At 34.9% G+C, this 22952-nt stretch overlaps 1 protein-coding gene across 50 annotated transcripts in view; it reads left to right on the top strand.

The window, feature by feature from the left end:
* LRRC7 (leucine rich repeat containing 7) overlaps nt 1-22952 on the top strand; it is a 537967-nt gene that overhangs the window by 137243 nt on the left and 377772 nt on the right. For 22 of the 50 annotated variants that reach the window (XR_014807993.1, XR_014807991.1, XR_014807990.1 and 19 more), the window contains exon 3: nt 12402-12477. The exons of 17 other annotated variants lie outside the window; for them this stretch is intronic. Coding sequence is in view for 27 of the 33 variants with exons in the window: in XM_084964735.1 (XP_084820861.1) it covers nt 12477 (1 nt within the window). In the remaining 6 variants the exon portion in view is untranslated. The remainder of the gene's footprint in view (nt 1-12401; nt 12478-22952) is intronic. 11 more of the 50 variants (XR_014807992.1, XM_084964731.1, XM_084964733.1 and 8 more) reach the window with 1 other exon arrangement.

Raw genomic sequence — 22952 nt, 5'->3', positions numbered from 1 at the left:
ATGTTACCTATCGGCTCATGGGTCTTCACACACCATGTTTAATCAAGAACATATTTTCACTTGTAGCGTTCAGCTTGTCACATGCCTATCAGTTTACTGTCAGGCAAGATAAAGCACATCATAAAGTGCACCCGTTCTTATTGCTCTCTTTTGAAGTCAAGTACTAGAGATGACAGTAAACATGACAGCTTTTGTGATTGGCAACATTTTTGCTCACATCTTGTTATTCATAATACTTTGGGTAGACAATATTACCAGAAATAATCCATGGTGGAACAATCGTTCCTGCATCATCAACCACGAAATGATTTCTAAGCTTTTTCCTAGGTTTTTATTGTTTTTCAGATTTTCCCCTCACTTCAGCCAAAAGCTTAACTAAACTTGTTATCAAATTAATTGGGAAGGGGAAAAAAAGGGAAAAGAGAATATTAAAGGCTGACTCTTTAATTCTTGACTCAAAGGCGATATTTGCCAACATTTAAGAACCAGAATTTATACTAAAAGATAAAGTCAAGACTGAGTATAAGAGAGAAATAAACTTCAAAAATATAAAGGATGTAAAAGTGAGTTTTGATTGAATATGTAATTATAGCACTTGGAAAGCATATTAATGAGATGAACATTCCAGATGATATGTGAAATGTAGACAGTATTCTAGGCTTAATAGCCACAATGACTGTTTGTGTTTAAAAAAAAAAAAAAATCAATGACAGTCAGGAAAGGATGAGCAGTTTTATGACTAGCCATTATGGAAACATGTTTTCATCTCCTAGGATCAAATGCAATGTTTATTTCATAAACATAACTTATATTTCTGGGGCCATGTATTATCTACACCATCATTAAGCAAAGTTCATGGGGTGGCCTGTTCCCAGCTCACTGATCCATCTGCATAGACTCCAGGCTTCAATTGCTTAATGCTTCTCAGTTCTCGTGATAACCTAAAAGAGTCTGAAAAATACCAAAACTTTTAAATGAGTCTTACCTCCAACTCAAAACAACATTTCACTTTTACCTTGTCCTAATTTATTTTATCTTGAAAAATGTCACGGAAATAAGTCTTTCTGGCATCATTTATTAAGATATATGGTTAAAAATAGATTATTTACTTTCTCTAATTGTTTAATGCTTCAGCGCAAAAACAACTCTATACTTTGTTTCATAAAATTACTACTCATTTATTTCAATTTCAAAGTCAATTCTCTGTATCTTAGATAAATTTTTAGATGTGACTGTGAGAATATAGAGGAGGTTATTTTTTAATTTTAAATTGCACTAACTCTAGTTTATCCAAGGATGACATAATTTTGGAGTGCTTTAAGATATCACCTAGTTACATATGAACATTCTATTAAATATCTAAATTTCTGATTGGTGCTGAAATTCAGCTTCTGTCTGCCGGTGCCAAACTGAAACACAGAGATAGAGTTTGGGGTGAAGGAGAAAAAGATAGCTTTTTGCTTTCCAGGCAAAGCAGGGGTCACAGCAGGCTAATGCCTTAAAAGACTGTACCTCCCATCCCTTTTGAAAGAATTGTGAGGAGTTCTGTAGTGAAAAGGAAAAGAATACAGGTTTTCAGATAGAAATCAGGATTGGGACAAACATGCATTCTTTCTTTGGGGAAATCTTCGTCATCAAAGCTGGAGTCAGGAAATCTTGGTATGATCATGATGGTGGTCTTCTGGGCCTGGAATAATAGGACTTGAGAAAAGGGCATATTGATCAGAGATTTGAATAAACTAGAAAGCTCCTGAAAAGCATCATGTGCTAATAATCTTTAACCTAGAGGCAATTTTGCTCAGGATGCCTAATCGTTTGTTTACAGGCAATTGCATGTAGGGTGCAATTAAGCCAGGGAGAAGGCCAAGGAAGAACTCTAAGCTGTTCAGTTTTAAAGGATTCATTTCTAAAAGAAGCATGAAGAACTTTTCTCTTAGGTGTATAAGATGCCTATATTATTATGTGTATCCCTTGATAGGGAACCAGGATCCTGCCCTAAGGCTATACTGTTGTTTTTGACTCTTCCTCTCTTGCTTCCTTCCCTGATTAGCAACGTCTGAACCTGTTCTTGGAACTCAGGGAAGGTCATGGAGGCTGAATGAGGCCCATTTCCTAAGAACAAGAAATGGGGGACACAGAAAGGCTTTGGGGCCAGGAGCTGCACAGGGCCCTGCTTGGTTACATGATCAATGGGAATCCTTCAACAGATGATATAAATGTTGCTTTAAATTCCCCAAATCACACAAATATATGTGTGCATGTACACATATATATCATGTATATAATGTGCGTTAACATGTATTAACTTCATTTTGAGACTTACCCTTTAACTAACCGAAAAATACTTCATAGTAAAAGGCTGTTCACATAAAAGAATAGATAGGTAGGTAGGTAGGTAGTTATAATCATGCATTTGACTTATTATTATTTATTTTATTAAAAAATCTTCTGTTTCTTTACTATACGTGAAAAAGTAAAGGATTTGGTCAATGCTATTATTTATAGGCGTTTTAGGTTGTACTCTATGTAAATCGAAAATTAAACACCTTTAGAAATTCTGCCTCAGAATTAATGTGCTTCCTTGAAACAGATTAAGAAAATGTGTGGCCTCTGCTTTTGTTTGCCCTGTTGCCTCTCTTCCAGGGAAACGGAGAGATGTATTCCATGCTAAGTCGCAGTAAATATATTACTCCTATAATAAGATCTTTTCTTTCGTTTCCTTTTTACTGTTCTATTTTTTTTAACTTAAAACTAGTTTGTACCTATCTTTTATTATAAGCTTCTTCAAATTCTTTTATGATGGACATAAAAAAGGAAGCAAAATGATAATAAAATAAAATGCCTATTTTTTTATGAAACTTTATTCATTAGCTCAGTGAGCACTTTCTGAGAACCTGCTGTGTACCTGTTTCTTTCGTTCTTTCGTTCTTTCTTTCTTCCTTCCTTCCTTCCCTCCCTCCCTCCCTCCCTCCCTCCCTCCTTCCTTCCTTCCTTCCTTTCTTTCTTTCTTCCTTTCTTTCTTTCTCAGTCACTTCAGGTAGAATACATTTCTTCTCTTAAGGAATAATCTATCCAGTTGGGGAAGAAAAATATTTTTAAAAGAATAATCAACCAGAGAATATTTTTTTTCAACATACAAGTATCTGTAATAGCTAAGATCGTATTTATGGATGAGATTTAGAAAGCTTTTATAAGTGAACATGCATTAACATTTGAAATGCAAAAAAGAGAATAAAGTACATTTTATGAAGCATTTAAAAGCCATTTTACAAATTGTAGAATTACCAAACTGAGTAAATTACCATAATTTTTGTTTGGGGCAACTTTAATTTTTCTGAGTCTTCATTTCCTAATTTATAAAATGGGAATTATTTTACTACTTCATGGTGACTTTTATTGCTGTGAGTTTTTTTATGTTACAAGATGGCTTTTGTGCACAGTAAAGACAGTTTTTGGCTATTTGCAATTTTTACTTAATTTTCGTTTTATACAAGTTAAATTTTTTAACTTAAAACTAGTTCTTCAGTATTATTTAAGGCTGAACATATAATCTTTTTCTACATATAAATCTGGTTAGTTTTAACAATCACTTTAAAACTTTATTACCTAAAATTTTTGTTAAATATTTTTATTTTCTCTATAAATCTAATACATTGTATCTTCTTTATTAAGTATTTCCAACCCTGATATAACAAGCAAAATCTTCCCAAGGAGTTAAACCACTCTTGCAAATATAATCATTTAAATATATAAACATAGTAAATTTCAAGTTTTTGTAAGCATTACAATACTATTAGTAACCAGCTGAATAAAATCTCCCTTGTTTTTCAACTAAACGTCGCAACTCAAAGAATAATTTATTTCTCATTTCATTTGGAATCTATGCACTTATGCCCAAACATATTAAGTTCTTTCGAATATCATAAATACCAATTATAATTTTTCTTACATTAAGCTTTTAAAATTATGAATAGAAAGTGGTTTTCTTCAAGATCTCAATTTTAATTTGCAAACTTTCCAAGAATTAGAAAGACACTTTTTCCCACGTTTTCAGACACAACTTTCACTGTTTTAATAATAAACAACCTTATATCTTAGTGTTTACAACAACAAAGGCTTATTTTCCACTACCATTATATGTTGGCTGCATATAGACTGGGGCGCTATTCCGTCATCTCATTGTTCCAGAATCTAGAAAGAAGAGGGAGCGCATAGCTAGGATTTGTCACAGAGAAGATCATTAATAGACTCCCAGGCTTCTTGGCTTGTATTCCATTCGCCTAGGGGAGTCCCATAACCTAGGCTAACATCCTTGGGGCAAGAGTTATGATCCTCATGGGAAGAAACACCCATAAAGAAAAGCAATAGTATAGGGAATGCTTCAAATATTTTCGGTCAATCAGTACATTCAACCACATCTTTCCTCAAAAACAAAAAGCAAAAAGCAACAATAGCAACAAAACCTATCATATTATTACTTAATGATTTTTTTTATTTTTATTTATATTTATTTATTTATTTATTTATTTATTTATTTATTTATTTATTTGCTTTTAGGCTGCACCTGGGGCATATGGAGGTTCCCAGGTCGAATTGTACCTATACCTGCCAGCCACAGCCACAGCCACAGCAACATGGGATCCAAGCCGAGTCTGTGACCTACACCACAGTTCACAGCAATGTTGGATCCCCAACCCACTGAGCAAAGCCAGGGATGGAACCCGCATCCTCATTGATACTAGTTGGATTTCCACTACTCCACAATGGGAACTCCTACTTAATGATTTCTTATGTGAATTTTCACCCTAGGACTCAGGCTGCAGCTCTTTACTTTCAGTAATTTTGTTACCGCATGACTGAAAGCTAAATTATTTTCATGCTTTTGTCAAGCCCTACAGTCATGCTAATGACCTGGTCCTAAGGCTTTTAAATGAGATAATGTAAATGAAATATCAACCCATCATTAGCAAATATAAGAAGGGATACATTGTTTTCTTGCTCTCCTGTTTCTAACTTCATTTTTTCTGGTTCCATTTTGCTTCTGTAGTTGTGGAGGTTTTTTTGGTTCAGGCCCAACATCTAAAACAAAATCAGTCATCATGCATTGATAAAAGGAATTTTGCTGTCCTGTTATCAGTTATTCTGAGTTCTAGTCATTTTGACCTCAGAAAAGGAGCCTTGTATGCACCATCACTAACACCCATCCCCTTACTGCTCTAGAAGTTATATATTTATATGCATTTAGCCTTTCACGTTGGTCTTTTTAGAGGCAGATCACACTATTCTCATATTACATTAATTGTTGACAATAAGCAGCCTGCAAGTCATTTCCACATAAGGTTTCAAGCAACATTACATTCATCCTATAATGTATTTGTGCACTAATTTTTTCGTAAGATGCAATATGAATCTAAGTAGCCAGACTACAGAAGGAATTGAAAGTAAGGCAGAGGAATTTAGATTTAATGATGTAAGAAATAGGAAATAATTGAGTTTTCTGAGGCAGGAAATAGGAAAAACAGCTTGATGTCATTATCACAGTGTTGTAAAAAGTGTGGGATTTTGTGTCAGATCTTCCTGGTTTGGAATTCTATCACCACCAATATGGCCTTAGTAAACCCATTCAGCAATGACGGTCATACTCTCTACCTTATAAGGCTGTCACTCAATAGTTAATTCAACAAATACTGGGTTCCTACTTTTACTTAGCCTTATTAAACAAATAAACTCAGTTCCCGACTTCATTTTGCTCATAGTCTAGTAACAAATTCAGAAAATATACAAGCAAGAAGCAACTTAAAGAGCAAATGGGTGATTGCGATAAGGGCTTAGAAGGGAAGGAACAAAAGATAGAAAACTGGAGTATGTATCTTGAAATGAAGTGATCGGGGAAAATCTCTCTAAAACAGTGACATTCATGGGGAATAAATGAGAAGATTCTGTTGCTGTTGGGGGCCCTCCCAGATCCTCCTGTCCGTTAATATTCTACTAGGTGCTCCTGGCATCTAAATGCAAGCACTGTCAAATTGTGTTGAGAATCTCATTTCAGCTTATGTTCAGCGCAGCCTGGAAGTTCAGAGGATTTAATGGCTCCAGGTCCAGCCTTCCGTCATTCACAGATAAGATTTGGAGAGTAAATATCCCACATTCCTCATCCTCTGATGGCTCACCCTGAGGACTGTTCCACATGGATGAGTCTTAGTTGCCCAGAGTGACAATCGCTTCATTACACATCCATATACTGGCTTCCTTCCCTTCCCTGTTTCACTTTTTTTTTTTTTCTACTGATGTTTTCTAAGATTGCCTCCCAGATAAAGTATTTGCTCTCAAATCTTTGTCTTAGACAGAGTCTGCTGCTAGGGGAAACTAACCTGAGAGAAATATCATCGCTAATCACTTAGGACAATATCTGGAGTAAAAGATGCACTCAGTAAATGTTAGTTCTCCTTTTCTTCACCCTTATTCCCTCAAGTCAAACACTTAACGATGAAATGTTTCAGGAAGTTACCTCTAGGCTACGTTATAGTATAGAAAGTAGTCTTAGAGACCAGTGAGGAAGCAGAGTGACTTTAGAATCGACAAAAAGCAGTAGAGACTCAGGCCAAGGTGAGATGCCAGTGAAATTTATTCACAGTAGGCTATTTATGACTCGTTTGTGTCCCTTATTGAATAATATATGCTCTGCTGGTCCACATGGTTCTATGGAGTGGTATAAGAAGGTAGTAGTATCATAAAAATACCACCGAGTAAGAGAAATTATATACACTATTAGGCCAATAAAGTAGGCTGAGAGATCAGCAGAGTTTTCTGTGAAATTGGTTAGAGCTTCCAGAACCTCCTGCTCTTACCTGTCACACCTGGCCTACCAGGTAGCAGCACCATGAAGAAGTATGGAAAGGCCTCTGATCTCCATCAGCACTCACAAAACCACTATATAGATGTGTGTATACATACATATACACATATAATGCACAAAACTGAAGTACAAATAATGTGCTTGCTATAGAAGTTCACTTTCAAGTTAAAGATTCCTTGTCCTCTCTTCCAACTCATTTTCCACTTCTTAGCTAGCTTGAACAGATAATCTGAAGCTTCTACTGACTCTTTGAAATTTAAAAAATTAATTTCTCACCAGGGCATACAAGGACTGATTTATCATATTCTTTTTGCCCCAATCTATTCCTGTCAGTGAGGCTCAGGTATACTGGTCCCTGTTTAGTTCCTTAAAGCATGCCACATACCTTAGTGTCTTTTTGAATGTTGATCTTTCTCCCAGGAGTTTTCTTATCAGCTGCTTACATAATCATCTCTCTCTCATTCCTTAGGCATCTCCTCATATATTATCTTCTCAGTGAGGTCTTCCCTGACTGCCTCATCTGATATGTGACAGTTAGCTATGACTACAGTCATGCTGCATAGCTAAAAACAGCAAGATCTCAGTGGCATACGATAATTGATGTTTATTTAGCCCAAATGTCTGATGTTGGTTCGGAGTGTGTTGAGCCAGGTTGGGCTTGGTTTGCTGGCTCTGCTGATCTCGTTTGGGCTTGTTCAGTCTGAAGTCAGTTGGACATCAGCTGACCTAGGGTGCCTCCGCTTACAACTCTGCTCCATATAGCTCTCGTTTTCTTCGTAGGACCAGTGGACTAATCTGGTCTGGTTCATTTCATAGCCTTTACACATGGCTGAGGTGTAACAGTATGAACAAAGAAACTCATAAGGACTTGTAAGGCTTAGACTCAGAACTGGTCCACCATTACTTCCACCTCCTTTGTTGGCCAAAGCAAGTCACAAGCCAAGCCCAAAGTCAATGGTACACTCGTCCCTTGGATATATGAAGACTGGGAAGGAAATATGTCTGAACCATGATCCAACCTACTCCTTTGTCATTCCAGTTCAGAGTACTCATTTTATTCCCTTCCATGCAGTTTTGGTGCTTGTATTCAATTGTCTAAAGATTGTCACCACCATGAAACTTTGTATCAGACAAGAAAGAAAAAATATGGGCTTATCTCAGTTTATGACTTCATTTCTGTTTCAGGATGCTTAAGGAATATTGTTATTGTGTATGAATTATCATTTGTGATAAAATGAGGAAAAATCGATATATGCAAATGCATATGTGAATATGTGAAGCAAAACTTTAAGATTCATTTCTTGGGATAATAGTTGAGAAAATACATTCTAAAAGAAGTCAAGACAGGAGACTTAAAGCGAAAGAGGCAGAGAGCATGGCTCCATCTAGCCCAGAGCTTTCCTTTCAGCCGTAGGGCTTCCTTTTCTTGCCAGCACCGTGCAGGTCAAGCAGTTCTATACTTGTCTGCTCCTCCCTTCCCTGTAGAGCTGAAGGAATTTAGAGAGGGCAGTACATGCAAAAGGAATAATGAGAGCCTCAGAGTGATTCAGGAGACTCTGCCATTTTTTTTTTTTTTTCCTGTCTTCTGTATAGACTTTAAGGTAAAACATACAAATGGAAGAAATGTAAGGAATCTTGGTTTTATTGATTGATATTCAATTAAAATTTAGTAAAATTGTATAAAATACTTGGGGCATCCAAGGCACTGATTGACTGCTGAGTCAGAAGCCTCCCATGACCCCCAGATTGTGTGGAGAACCCCCTCCTCCAGTGTCCTGCAGTACATTGCACACACTTCTGTCATATTATGTCTCAGATTATTTTTAAATCTGCATTGCATAAGCTCATGTAGGGGGCTTATTCGTAATTTATCCCATAGCCCACAGAGACCTCAGTCTTATATTAAAAATTCTGTTTTTCCCTCTAGTTTCTGAAAGAGCTTCATATCTGGACTTAGAGGCTCTGCCTTTAAATTCAAATGATTGACAGTGTTACTGCCAAGAGATCCTTTGTTCCACCTAAATCTTACAAATCTAGTGTTGAGGGTATGGTCTCATGCTCTATTGAAAGCCCCTGACATTAATTCTTGTATGTGGATACCTGCAAGATTTGACAACAAATCTTGGTGAATTTTCTGAAGATGCTAGTGACCTTCAAAAATACAGTAGATTTGCACCTGCTAGGGATGGCTGTGTTGAAATTCCTCCCCAAATAGTTAACAGACTATGGCTATTTAAAGTCTTTCAAGCTGGCAGTTCAACCTAAATATGTTCTCTGCCAGAATTCTTGCTTGGGTTACTGCTATCGAATTTCTTTGATATGCAGTGCCTGTTCTTCATTAGCTCCAAGAACATTATTGCATTAAATAGTCAATGACTGTTTGTAATCACATCACAAAACACTAAGAGAACATTAACCATGAGGCAGAGTTAAAGTTCTGTTTCAAAGCATGCTTGACATTTCAAACCCCCTGAATTTTTCATTTATACAATAGTGGTTGGGAACCTAAATCTAAAACTTTAGTGTTATCAAGAGTGCCCACTGGCACTCTGAATTTGAAAGGTTAATTTTAATGAATAGTTAAACACTTGCGTTAGACAATCTTATTTAAATAAATTGAAATGTGAAGCTGGGAGTTGTAGTGCTGGGCATCTCAATCTGGCCTATTTACTGTGCAGTCATAGCTCAAGTGCCATACCAACACTTGTTAAATATTGCAGCGTCCACTGAGTGATAAACACTGATAAGGAGCATAACTGAACAAGACCTTGTTTTAAAAAGTCTTGTTTTAAGAAAGTCTTATTTTAAGAAGGTCTTGTTTTAAGAAGACTATATTTTAGGAAGGAACTTATAACTTAAGGACTTTTCATGTGTACTTTCTACTTTTGAGTAGCAGGACAAAGGGGCTGCTCAAACTGGGGTTAAATGCAGCTGGGGCCATCGAAACATATTAAAAAAAAAAAATGCAGGAAGGAAAAGGTTGTAATCAGGAGCCAGAGCTAGTGAGAATTAGCATCTGGCTAATGCACAGAGTGAATGGGGATTTTTTTTTTTTTTTTTTTTTTGGTCTCATCATTTATATACAATTAAGGTATTGAGTGAGGAGGTCATATTTCAAGAATGTTGACTAAAAACTGAAAACCAGAAATACACAAAAGAACTTAGCCCAAAGCAAGGAACCTTTCAAAAAGCTTTCCAACAATGCTTCTGTATATAAGGTCTCCAAATAAATCTTTTAAAATGGACTTTAACCTGGAGGCTCAAGCACTTAGCTGAGGGTATCCTAGACCCCCCAGCACAGAGATAGTAATGAAAAAACAAAACAAAACAAAAAACAAACAAAAACTAGACAAAAAAATTTTTTAAAGATCTTATTTTAAGGTAGTAAAAGGAAACTACCAAGGCTGGTGTGCTGGTCTCTATAATAGAAGTTCTTTTGCTTTCCCTTCAACATTGGCCTTAAAAATGTGATGTTACCCATAACTAAGATTATTAGGTCTCTTGAGGAATTAAACCACCATGCTTAAGAGTGTGTATCTTCCTAACATAATTTATTTCCCTTCTCTGAAGAGTGTGCATATCTCATGAGCTGTGGCAGGACCCAGTTTCAGTGATTTGCAGAGAACAAAAGCAAGTCCATTAAAATAGCATAACTATATATTATACTATAATAGTATAAATATAATAATAACATAATTGTTATTACAATAGTATATTGTACTGTATCATGTAGTATAATGTAATAAAATAATATAGTTATAGTAATAATCTATTTTTCTAAATTCAGATGTGTATTTCTTTCATTATATTGAATGATGAACCTGATTGAAAGTGGGAGGGCAATTTTTGACTTCAAAAAAACAGCAAAAAGATAACAGAATACAAGAATACAATAATTTATTTTTAAGTATATATCACTTTCTTGGGTACAGAATAATATATTTTAGGCTTATATTTTTACTTGTTACAATAAAACAAAATAATAATAAATACCTTTCTCCTAAGCAGGTGCTTAACTATTAAGAATTTACTTTTATAACTTCTTCTAAAAACTCTTTATGGTACACTTAAGGTTTAATTATGACTGCTATTTTATGGATAAGGAAGTTAAAATAGATGATTTCAGTTTTATAATTTGTAGGCCTAGACTGTATTAAATAGTATTTAATCAGACTATATATTTATATTTCTATAAAATTCAGGGTAATATATTGTAGACTATAAGCATTTCATAATGTAACAGTGTAATGGTGGTTTATAAAACACTTTTAATTCTAATATAAATTAAAATGTAAAATTACTAACAATAATTATAAGTATAAATTTTTTAATTTCTATTTCATCTTAATAATGGCATTTATAATCAGAAAATTACTTCAGCCCAAACACATGATTTGCTAAACTTTATACTACAACTGGGCATTTTATATAAGTAAAGAATTACATCAATTAAAGAAACACAGTATTCAGCATTTTAACTGGTATATATATATATATTTTTACTACATTTATAACTTTCCAGAATATCCTGTAGAGTCCTAATTTCAAGAATTTTTTTTAGTATCTAAGTCTTACTATGTACAGTTGACTTTACTTATTATTGACTTTATTTGGAAAACAATAACAAGAAAGCTGCCACTTACGACTTTTGAAACACATCAGGCCCTGCCTGATTCTGTGCATGGTGTGGATTCTTCTCTGTTTTACAAACAAATAGAGAGTCCCAAGTGTCCTGACCTATATATTTAATAATTTTGTAGAGATTCTGCATTTTATAAATATAAAGGCTTTTTATTAAATATTCAAACAAATAATTTCAAGGCATCATTTTGCTCTTTTTTTCCTCATATCAACCATGGGTTGTATGTGTATAGCTGCATTAATCTCATGGAAGTCACTTTTCTAAAATACTTTCTTATTGCAAATATATATGAGTATTTTAGGCTAAGTTATTGTAATTCTAATATATTGAACACATTAAGCTATGAATATATACACACTATAATAAGTGCTAGTGTCAAAGCACTTTGTTTAATGAGTACTGGGATTTACCAAATCAGGATTTAAAGTTTAATATTAAGAATATAAAACTTTATTCACTCAGGATAACTAGAGTAAAAGGCAACTCTGACCTAAAAGCTTCTAAATTTTGAAATATTTTAAAAGAAATTCTGTTTTATAATTTTTAAAAACAAAGAAAATTCATTGCACATTTATTTTTTAATTATTAGGAATAAATCAGACAAGGAAGAAAATCACTATACAAAGAATTTTCCTTGCAGCTGGTGAAGCGTTATTTTAAGAGGGAATATTAAATAATAATATCATCCTTTTGTTCCACACTGAATTTATATATTCACAGCTCAGATACCTAACGTGGTAGTGTTTGTGGAAATATGCTGATAGGCTGTGTAATCTGACAATTAGAAAAGCATCTGATTAAGCTCTTCACAATCCATTCTTGCTTTTTATGTTCATTTAGATGCATTTGTCAATTAATAAATACAGTTAATTAAAATTTTTTACATTTTCTTTTTTTTTAAAGGAGCCCGCTGCATGAAAAAAATGCAAGTCAAAGTGGTCACAACCTAGAAGTCTGCAGAGACAGGAATAACTAGCAAGTAGATACTATGTTATTTTACTATGCTTAAGTACATAGAATTTAGTAGTATTCTGGGAATTTTACTTGATAATGACCAAATAGTCTTGTAAGTTTAAAATTATACTTAATAGTATTTGTGTTAACTATATTACATCACAAAAAATAGGAAGTAAAATGATAACTACGGATTTCAGGAAACTGATTAACTGATAACTAAAGATGAGTTAGAATGTTGTATTCTCAGTGTTATTTTCAGAACCCCAATTCAAAATATATTCCTTTAAATAGGAGTTCCCATCATGGCTCAGTGGTTAACGAACCCAACTAGGATCCATGAGGATGTGGGTTTGAGCCCTGGCCCCGCTCAGCAGGTTAGGGATCCGGCGTTCCCATGAACTGCCATGTAGGTCGCAGAAGCAGCCTGGCTCCTCCGTGGCTGTGGCTGTGCTATAGGTTGGCAGCTATAACTATGATTCGACCCCTAGCCTGGGAACTTGCATATGCCGTGGGAGCAGCCCTAAAAAGGAAAAAAAAAAAAAAAAAAAAAGATGTTCCTTTAAATCGAGTCATATTTCCCCTTGCATTGTGACATATTTAACCATGATATAAATACATTAATTCCTCTCCTTAACCATTAATAGAAATTATATTAACAATCATGCTTTTAAGAGGTAGAGTGAAATTACATTCACTCTTGAAGGTTACATTTCAAAATTTCGAAGTAATATCAAATAAAATACAATCACAAAGCAGGAGCTTTCCCTTTATTAGTACCCACTGGCATTTGCAAGAAGTGAAATAGGAGGTTCAATGATAAGAACATGAAATGTTTGGATGAATGGGTACAAAAAGGACTTGAAGAGTAAATAAGATTATTTAAATGGCAAGAAGATTCCTTGAAAATCTCACTGTTCCGTATTAAAGTGGATGGAGTTGACTTTTTCTCCACAGATATATCTTGAGGATTATAATAGAATCAACAAAAAGGATTTTAGAAAGTTTTTACATCAAATCTTTCATTGTTATGTGTTAAGGAACTAAGTTTGCAAGTAGAAACTTATTTTACATGTTAAAATTACATATAAATACACATAAATATCGTTATGTGCCCATATATACATAATATACATATATTTTTAAGATAAACTTAATATGGTTCTTAATTCAGTGGGCATTTTTAATGGTAGTAGTGATTGAAATATATTTGCAAAGAGAATATATATATAAGAAATAATGGCAGTATCCACAATCAGAATATTATAGAAATTTTTATGTTTTTTTATGGTTTTATATTTAAAATCCTAGAGTAGTAGAAATTTATATAGTTATAAAAATGTTTAAAATTGTGTTTTAATTTCTTAATAATACAGATTCCTAAGAATTATATAAATCAGCAGAAGTTTCTTCCCTTTCAATCTTTCGAGGCTTCATAAATGACAACTCATGGATGATAAACTTTTTACATATAAACTATCAGATATTTATACAATTTGAACCACTCATTTTGACAAGAAAAATGCTAAGCAGTGACTCAGTAGAGATGAAAAACATCATTATAATGTAAATTAAAAGCTTTAATGCACTTGATTTTTTTTTTTTTTTTTGGTCTTTATTTTTAGGGCCTTACCCATGACATATGGAGGTTCCCAGGTTAGGGGTCGACTCAGAGCTGTAGTCCCCCACCTATGCCACAGCCACAGCAACGTCAGATCCAAGCCGCGTCTGCCACCTACACCACAGCTCATGGCAATGTCAGATCCTTAACCCACTGAGTGAGACCAGGGATTGAACCTGCATCCTCATGCATGCTACTCAGATTCGTTTCCGCTGAGCCACTACGGGAACTCCTGTATTTGGTTTTTAAATTTAGACTTTTTATCTTGAATTGTCATACAGTCATACAAGCTTGCACTGTAAGATGATGGAAAGGAAAGCACCATCAATATTGAAAGACTTTTTAAAAATTAAAGTACAATTGATTTATAATATTCTGTTAGTTTCAGGTGTTCAACAAAGTGATTCAGTTATTACATATTTTTTCAGATTCTTTTTTAATACAAAGATAGTTCAGTTAGCCTATCTTTGTATTAAAGGAGAGAAAATTGTGAAAATTTTTTAGGAATGTATTGGTAATAGCCTCAATTTTAGCTCAGAAAGAAATGAAGAAGACCATAGATTTAAAGGTATTGAAGAAAGTACATAAGAAAAACATCTGGTAGACTCTTGGTAGAGACTCTGGACACAAAGAGATTGATGCTTGAAGTAATCCAGGTGGGAAATTTCAGGAGACAAACTAAATGGTGGCAATAGAGAGAGGACAATTTTGATTTGAAAGAAATACCTTCTTTGGTATCTCTAGGAGCCTGGTTTGGAGGAATAGTGATTCCATTATTTGAGACCTGGAACATTAAAAGAAGAGTTTGCTTTCAGCAAAGGATGTTAAAATAGTGACTTTAGTTTCAGTGTGAAATCAGTGTGCCTCTAGCATAGCAAAATGAGGATATCACAGGGTTGGTGGAAATGCAGAACTAGAGCTATAGAACTAGAAGACATATTGGTTTGATTTATCTGAATAGGGAGAGTGGTTGAAGCCATCAGAGTTTAACCAGGCAGAGTGAAAAAGAAACATTACCACAGTACAATTCCCAAGATCATCAATATTCAGTCATCAAAATTCTGTTTAGAGGTAGAGGAATTGGCAACAAAGACTGAGCAATATTTAGAAGGAAGAGAAAAACTGGTTTCCAGTGCTGATTTTCTTTTGTTTTAAAGCAGCCAAAGAAGCAGAAGGATTCATAAAGGTCAGCTGTGTTAAATGCTACTGAAAAGCCTAGGAGAAGAATGGCCGAGGACAGAAAGGTTTTGGACATGACAATTAGTCAGTCATTGGGAGCCCTAAAGGAGATAATCCAACTTTGGAAGCTGGAGGGATTTATGAAACCTTTCAATATAGTACCTTTATTCTTTACTTTGTGTCCTTTCTATAGCAATCCCAATAATAGAATTATGTTTTTTAACTCAGGTTTACTTAGTCTTAGGACTAAGAAACTTCGCCCAAAACTTCCCATAATTTGAAGAGCTAATTCAATTTACTATAATTCGGTTAGGGAAATCTTTATTACTGGGTAATCCTATCAAATATAAGTGACCTATTGTTATTTTATTTAATAACCTCATGAATGATTTTCCACAGTAGGCTGACAAATGCTTCTGTGTTGGGGAAAACTCAGTGCTCTTGTTTCTCTCCTCATACTGCTGTCATACTCACAACACTTCTGACACCAATGTATGAAGAATTTTCCCCACAACAAGCAATTTTTTGTGACACTAGCTGGGTATCCTACAATTTAACTCGGTTGTTACACTCAACTGTCCCTTCACACACACACACACACACACACACACATTTTACATGGCAATTGCAAAGGACAGATCATCCACAAATTCTGTCTGACTCGGCTACAAGTTGGAGGTTCTGAAGACTTATGCCCCTGGGATCTGATTAATTGCTAGAACAGCTCACAGAACTCAGGGAAACACTTAGATTTACCAGCTTATTAAAGGTATATTAAAAGATACAGATGAATGGCCAGGTGAAGAGATACATAGGGCAAGGGTCTCCATGGAGTTAAGATGTGTCACCCTCCTGGCGTGGATGAGTTTGCCAGTCTGGAAGCGCTCTGAACCCCATACTGTTGGATTTATGGAAGCTTCTTCACATAGGTATGATCTATTATTAACTCTATTTTCAGGCCCTCTCTCCATCGTGGAAAATGGGAGAAAGAGCTGAAAATGCCAAGCTTTTAATCAAGGTCTTTCCAGGGACCAGTCTCCACCCAGAGTTGCCTCATTAGAATAAAAGACACTCCAATCACCCAGGAAACTCCAAGGGATTTAGGACAAGGGTGTTGGGAACCAGGGTCAAAGATCAATAATTAGAAAAAAAGGTGTTTGGAGTTCCCATTGCGGCTCAGTAGTTAACAAACCTGATTAGTATCCATAGGGATGCAGGTTCAATCCCTGGCCTTGCTCAGTGGGTTAAGGATCCAGTGTTGCTGTGAGCTGAGGTATAGGGCGCAGACATGTTGCGGATCTGGTGTTGCTGTGGCTGTGTCTTAGGTCAGCAACTATAGCTGCGGTTCAACCCCTAGTCTGGCAACCTGCATATGCCCTCCCCCACAAAAGAATAAAAGATGTTCCTATTGATTTTATCAATTAAAAATTTATAAGGGTTTCAAGAACTCTGGGTCAAGGACTGGAAACAGAGACCAATGTGTGTGGGTATATATACATATAGCATCATAAGTAACAATTTCAACCAGTACCTGGCACATGGTAGGTACTTATAAGTAATTAGTGAATGAACGAAAATGAATCAACACTTTCCCCCCTTTGGATTGTTTCCCATTCTTTCCAAAGTATTGTTACCCTCTTCTTGCAGAAAATACACTCATAATGATTTGACTATCTTCAAATCCTTAAATAAGCAAATGATAAGAGGAAAATGAGATTATATAACACTTTTATGTGAGATTTTCCACCTGATTCTCATTAGTGCTGTTTTTATGTTTCTTGCCCCGTCACTATAAACTTAATTTTTATAGTTCTAATTAGGGCAAATTAGCCATCAAATCTTTCTAAACTTTTAATTTAACAGATTACTCTTACATCTTTGTATTACTTTCTTCCTTTCTTTGTCCACAATAAAAATAGCTTTTTTTAAATTTCTATTTATATATATGTATATAAAACCCATGCTCATTGTAAAAATTTAAACAGAACATGAATGTATGAGAACAAAGTAAAAATTGCTTGAAAGGACACCATACTTACATAACCACAGTTAACATTTACATTCCTTATGGACTGACCACTTTATCATTGTGAAATGTCCCTTTTTTATCTTTAATGATGATTTCTTGCTTTAAAAAGCTACTCTTGGGTTTTTAGTACGAATACTGTCAGCTTTGTTTTAGTTAATATTTGCATAGTATTTCTTCTGGCTTCCTTCTGCTATTAATCTTCTTGTATTCTTATACCTATGATTTATTGTAAGCATCATAGCCTTTAAAAAAATCTGATCTGGTAATATTGATCTTTTACTTGGAGTAATTAATCCATTTACATTTATATAATTGCTGATATAGTTGGGGTTTATATCTACCATGTTACCATTTATTTTCTCTTTAACTCACCTGGTTAGGTTCCTTTTTCTCTCCTTTACTGCATTCTTCTGGATTTTGGATTAAATATATACTGATAGTGATCTCATAGTGGTTACTCTAGATATTTCAGCACTCATCCTTGAGTTATTACAGTTTAATATAAATAGTTACTTTTTTTTTGGTCTTTTTGCCATTTCTTGGGCCGCTCCCACGGCACATGGAGGTTCCCAGGCTAGGGGTCTAATCAGAGCTACAGCTGCAGGCCTACACCAGAGCCACAGCAACGTGGGATCCGAGCCGTGTCTGCAACCTACACCTTAACCCACTGAGCAAGGCCAGGGATGGAACTCGCAACCTCCTGGTTCCTAGTCGGAACCACTGCGCCATGACAGGAACTCCTAAATAGTTACTTTTAACAGTTCTCTGATATTGATAGAGTCTTGGAAGACTATGATTCCATCTTTCTCCATTATTACCATGATGTGTTTTTCTACAGATATCTTAACCATCATTTAAGACATTTCTCTTAATGTTTTGTACAATCAATGTCTATCTTACCTGCATATTTACCCTTTCTACTGTCTTTCATTTCTCCCTGCATATCTCTGTTTCCATTTGGAAATATTTTCCTTATGTCTGAAGGACTATGGTATTTTTTTTTAAGGGCCAATGTGCTAGAAAGAAATTTTATCAGTTTTCATCTTTGCTTCTTAACGTTTTTATTGGATATAGAATTTCTTTCAGCATTTCAAAGATGCCATTCCGTTGTGTTATAATCTCCCTTCTCTCTCTTGGGAAGGAAGTTATTAGTCTTATTGGTACTCTTTTAATTATTATTTGTTTTGTTGCTTCATGGTTTTAAAGTCTTTTTAAAATGATTTTTAACTATGTGTATGTACACATGATGTAAAATTTTACACCTTAACCACTTTTAGGTGTACAGTTCAGTAATGTTAGGCACGTTCACCTGGTCTTGCAATCATCAACACTATCCATCTCCATAACTCTTTCCATCTTGCAAAACTGAAACTCTGCACCCATTAAACAATAACTCCCTGTTCTCCTTCCCACCAGCCTCTGGCAGCTACTATTCTACTTTCTTTCTCTATGAATTTGGCTACTCCAGGGACCTCATATGAGTGAAATCAAACAGTATTTGTCCTTTCGTTACCAACTTATTTCCTTTAGCATGATACCCTCCAGGTTCATCCATTGTTGCAGCATGTGTCAGAATTCCCTTTCTTTTACTTTGGAATAATATTCTGTTTTAAGTATCTAACACATATTGTTTATCCAGTCATCTATGTGAATCGCTTCCACCTTTTGCCTATTGTGAGTAGTGCTGGTAGGAACACGGGTGTACAAATATCTCTTCAAATTACTGCTTTCAGTTCTTTTGGGTTTACATCCGGAAGTGGAAATCCTGGTAATTTTCTTTTTAGTTGTCTTGAGAATTGCCATGCTGTTTTCTGTAGTGATTGCACCATTTTGTTTTTCTACCAATAGTGCATAAACCACAGGCAAACCAAATTTTTCCGTATCCAGCCAACACTCATTTTGTGGGTTTTTTTTTTTTTTTTTTTAATAGTAGTCACCCTAACAAATATGGGATGATATCTCATTGTGGATTTAATTTGCATTTCCCCAGTAATTGGTAATGTTGAGCATCTTTTCACATATTCATTGTTCTTAATCTTTTTAGGAGAAATGTCTGTTCAAGTCCTTTGCCCATTTTTTTAAATTGTGTTTTTTTGTTGTTGTTGTTGTTTAGATGCCTTTTAAGATTTTCTCTTTAGTTTTAGCATTTTGATTGTGATATGCCTAGATGAGGTTGTCTTTCCAGTTATTTCACTTTAAGTTTGTGAATTTTCTTAAATTTCTAGGTTAAAGCTTTTATCAGTTTTGTAACCTTCTTAACTATCATCTTTTGCAAGTGCTGTTTCAGTCTCTTCTTTCTTCTTTCTGGTACTTAAGCTACATATATGTTACCTCTGTTCACTGTGCTCTGCATTTTTCTTATATTCTATTTATTTTACATTCTTTTCCCCTCTTATTTTAGTTGGATCTTCTCTCTGATCTGTCTTCAATTCATAAGTCCAATTTTTAATCTAATTTTAAATTTATTTACTGGAGTTCTGAATTTCAGATTCTATATTTTTCAATTATAAAATATATATTTGATCCTTTTATACATATTCTAATTATTTGGTGAAATTCTATTTACTTTCATCTGATTAATTGTGTCCATCTTTTCTACTGTTTTCTTGAACATATCAATTGTAGTTAAAGTCTTGTCTGATAATTATAATATCTTAATCACCTATGCCTGTATTTTTAGTGTCTGTTTATTCCCTTATAATTTGGTCGTAATGATTCCATGTATTTATGTAATTTTAGACTCTCTAGGGGATAATATTTAGGCAATTAAAGTAGAATAACTGTTTCACCAAATTTTTTTCAGGGACAGTGATGAATTATCTCAGTCTCTCTCCGGTTGATCCGTTTCTAACATGTAGACTTTAAGATTTTCAACTGAAATCTTGGTGTGTTCACCATTATCCTTGCCCCACATGAATCTTTGCTGGGAAAGGCAACACATCCTTCCCTGTGTTTCAGAGGTTTGTTAATAAAACTCTAGTTTTCTGTATCCTGACACATCAAAATACTGCAAATGGGAGTTCCCATTGTGGCGCAGCAGAAACAAATCTGACTAGGAATCATGAGGTTGCAGGTTCTATCCCTGGCCTTGCTCAGAGGGCTAAAGATCCAGTGTTGCCCTGAGCTGTGGTGTAGGTTGCAGAGGCAGCTCTGATCCCACATTGCTGTGGCTGTGGCATAGGCCTGCGGCTGTAGATCTGATTGGACCCCTAGCCTGGGAACTTCCATATGCCGTGGGTGCAGCCTCCCCCCCCCCCAAAAAAAAAGCCAAAATACTGCAAATGACTTAAAAGAGAGATGAAATATACATTTACATTTTCTCAGTTCTTTAATTTTCACATTAGGCTCATAGGATCACCCAAAGCTGGCATTCCAACATTGTCTCTTTGAGGATGTGGGTTCAATCCCTGGCCTTATTCAGTCGGTTAAGGATCTAGCGTTGCCATGAGCTGCAATGTAGGTCACAGATGGAGCTTGGATCCAGCATTGCTGTGTCTGTGGTATAGGCCACCAGCTATAGTTCTGATTCAACCCCTAGCCTGGGAACCTGCATAGGCCTAAAATGACAAAAAATAAAATAAAATAAAATAAATAAAATTTATTATTTATATAAAATAAAATAAAATAAAAAACAACCAAAAAAAAAAAATGAATTCCCAAAACTGTTCTTATTTATCTTTCCCTAGCTGTGGCTTTCTGACCACACTAAAGCCAGATTCTCAGACTATATTTTCTGTCATAGATTTGGCAAATGCCTATAGAAAAAGGAGCTTTTGATGTTTAGCTCACTGTCTTTGGCTTTTCTACTCTCAAAATGTAGCCCAGCTAGCTTTGTAGCTTTATCAGCTTTCTGATGTATTAAAGCAGATGTTTAAATTTGCATGGTTTTTCCAGTTTCTCTCTCTAGGAGAATTGCTGCTGCCAAAACCCACTTTTGAGTGCATTGTTTTTCAGAAGAATAGAAATGTTTACATATTAACTAAAATAGACTGATGCATGTTTTCTTTTTTTGCTCTTAGAATTTTTTCATAATAAACTTTTTTTATTTAATTTTTTAAAATATTTTTTGGCCATGCCATGGCATGCGAAAGATCCCAAGCTAAGGATCAAACCCATACCACAGCAGCAATCCAAGCTTCCATAGTGACAACGCCAGATCCTCGACCCACTGTGCCACAAGGGAATTCCTAAAATAAACTATTTTTAGAGCAATTTTAAATTCATAGCAAAGTTGAAGAGAATGTAAAGTGATTCCCCATATATCACATGACCCAAATGTGCATAGCCTTCCTCACAATCAACACCCCTCACCAGAATGGTACATGTCCTACAGCTGATAACCTACACCGACAGATCATTTTTACCCAAAGTTCATAGTTCACATTAGGATACACTCTTGGTGTTTTACATTCTGTGGGTTGGGAAAAATGTATAATGACATCCACTATTATAGTATCACATAGAATGGTTTCACTACCCTAAAAGTCCTCTGTCCATCATGCCTCCTAATTCCTGGAAACCACTGATTTTTTTATTGTCTACCGATTTGCCTTTTCCAGAATGGCATATATTTTAAATCAAACAGTATGCAATCTTTTTAGTTTGGCTCTATTGCTTATAGTCATTTAAGTTTCCTCCATGTCTTCTCATGGCTTGATAACTTATTTTTGTAACACTGAGTATATTTCATTGTATGGACGTACAATGAATGTATCCATTCATAAATGTATTCTTTTGTTCATTAGTTCCTTAGAAAAATTTATGACATATAGATAAGTTTTATTAAATAATCCCTTATACCTAATAGGGATTTAACACTTAATATAATTGTATATGAGCTAACTTGAATTATTTATTGACTTGTGTTTGTAAGAGATACACACCCAGGCTTGCTGGAATATAAGTATACTTAAAAATACACACACACATACACACACATATACTTATATATGTAATTAAAATTATTTTATTAAGGTACAATATACATAAAATAAGATTTACCATTTTGAGCACACAGTTCCATGGAGTTAAGTACATCAATATTGTTGTACTACAAATTATTATTAATATTAATAAGTAATAGGTTATACATTTTAAAAATCAAAACTTCCATATGATATAAACTGAAGAAAGTCTCTTTGAACTCTATCCTGTTTAGAGAGAAGTAACTGGTACTATCAATTTCTTTTTTTTTTTTTTTTGTCTTTTTGCTATTTCTTGGGCCGCTCCTGCGGCATATGGAGGTTCCCAGGCTAGGGGTCTAATCGGAGATGTAGCCGCCGGCCTACGCCAGAGCCACAGCAACGCAGGATCTGAGCCACGTCTGTAACCCACACCACAGCTCACGGCAACGCCGGATCGTTAACCCACTGAGCAAGGGCAGGGACCGAACCCGCCACCTCATGGTTCCTAGTCGGATTCGTTAACCACTGCGCCACAACGGGAACTCCTCAATTTCTTATACAAATTTCCAAAAACATTTTCCCAACATACAAGCCTAAGGACACGTTTTTTTTGCTTCTTTTCTGGATAGATAGCATTTTAAGACACTGTTCAATAAGCTTGTTTTTTCCACATAATGGAAAATATAGGAGATAATTTGATATCTGCTTGTAAAGAATTTTCTTCTTTTCTTTTTTTTTTTTTTTTTACAATTCCTTAATAGTACATC

This window comes from Sus scrofa, chromosome 6, assembly GCF_054392235.1.
Source record: "Sus scrofa isolate SSC_HxYL_T2T_F1_AM1 chromosome 6, Sscrofa_HxYL_maternal_Yorkshire_Landrace_v2.0, whole genome shotgun sequence".
Taxonomy (NCBI): Eukaryota; Metazoa; Chordata; class Mammalia; order Artiodactyla; family Suidae; genus Sus; species Sus scrofa.
This window is presented reverse-complemented; position numbering and strand designations above follow the sequence as displayed.